Here is a 1,381-nt window from a genome sequence, read left to right as displayed (position 1 = left end):
AAATTAACAACAGAAGGTTCCACATAATTCAAGTTTTACAGCAAGATGCTTTCAATGAGTACTACCTGTTCATTATTCAAAGTTGCTACTTTCCCGGTGAATCAGTCATACGTATGACAAAATCTGACACGATGGTCAAAATGTAATAGTCTAGTACCATACTACCACCACATGTTTGATGTCTACTACAACATACACAAATCTGAATTATTCAGAGAATGGAACAGTAAGCACGACTCCAGTCATCATCAAACTTGTACAATTGTCACTTGCGTTACTCTATTATCATCACAATCCAGCAGAATCGATTGCTACGCTATTAACTGAAAGCAACTATCACCCTAGAATTCGAGCTTCCATTGAAAAATATAGCCCACTGCTCTGCACAGACATAGCAATTCAACAACATACTTGCAAGCTTCTTGGACGCTTCCTCATCGATCTCGCAGCAGAATTCGTAGCTCCTGTCCCACGACGCGTCATATATGCACATTTGCGCCTCCTGCTCACTGCATACGCTTTTTTTTCGGGGTATCAGAGATTGCAGTAGAAACAAGAGATAATCTACCTACTACTACCACTGGATACAGAAGGGAAAACTAGTAGAATCACCTTCCCAACACTCTGGCCAGTGTGGCGACGTAGTAGTCGACGGCCTCCGCACGGGACACCTCGCCGACGCCCGCTTGCGCGGGCGGGTCGTCCATGACCACCACCCACCTAGAGCAACGCGGGCGGGTCGAGGAAGCGGGGAGCGGCGAGTGAGGTGACGCGGCCGCGGCGAGGCGGTGGAAGCGGCGGCGAGTGGCCCAAGGGAGAGAAGAAGGGGAGATGTGTGGGATAGAGTTGGCCTGGGCTGTGGCGCCGGTGGCGGTGGAGACGGTGAGGCCGCCGCCGAGGAGGAAAGAGCGGACGGCGTCCATTACCAGAGGTGGGAGCTCGCGGGAATGGCTGGTTACCGGGGGGCGGCTAGCAAGGAGATGACGAGCTTCGTGGTGGGCCGAGAAAGAAAGAAATATCTCTTGGCCCTGTGGAGCTGTCGGCCGTATGCGAGCAATGAGCCCAAAGGGCCTCGGGAGACATATTTCATGGAAGATAATTTGTCAAAAAAAATATAATCGATCAGCATTTTCGCAACTCTGCCATCCACCCGGTCTGTTGGAGCGGAGCGAGCCGCGACACCCCACACGGCGCGGCCGCCCGAACCCGCCGTCGGGGCACCGGCGCGAGCCACGACGGCCGACGGAAAGCGTACGTCCCGTCCCGCCCCGGCCGGCGTCGACGAGAAACGTCGCATGGCAGGCACTCTCCGCAACGGCGGACCACGCGTGCGCGACGCTGCGTGCGTCCACCCTGATCCCCAGCGGCATTACCAAAGGCA

General features: G+C 54.5%; 1 protein-coding gene across 2 annotated transcripts in view; it reads right to left on the bottom strand.

Annotated features, from left to right (window-relative positions):
• The window catches only part of LOC123138137 (organelle RRM domain-containing protein 1, chloroplastic), a 3,843-nt gene extending 2,776 nt beyond the window's left edge, over positions 1–1,067 (bottom strand). The window contains exons 1-2 of one of the 2 annotated variants that reach the window (XM_044558044.1): positions 613–1,067; positions 412–518 (exon numbers count right to left, since the gene is read on the bottom strand). In XM_044558044.1, the coding sequence (XP_044413979.1) occupies positions 412–518; positions 613–923 (418 nt within the window). In that variant the 5' untranslated portion in view covers positions 924–1,067. The remainder of the gene's footprint in view (positions 1–411; positions 519–612) is intronic. The other variant, XM_044558045.1, reaches the window with a different exon arrangement.
• Positions 1,068–1,381: the final 314 nt, after the last annotated feature.

Source organism: Triticum aestivum, chromosome 6B (genome assembly GCF_018294505.1).
Source record: "Triticum aestivum cultivar Chinese Spring chromosome 6B, IWGSC CS RefSeq v2.1, whole genome shotgun sequence".
Classification (NCBI taxonomy): domain Eukaryota; kingdom Viridiplantae; phylum Streptophyta; class Magnoliopsida; order Poales; family Poaceae; genus Triticum; species Triticum aestivum.
This window is presented reverse-complemented; position numbering and strand designations above follow the sequence as displayed.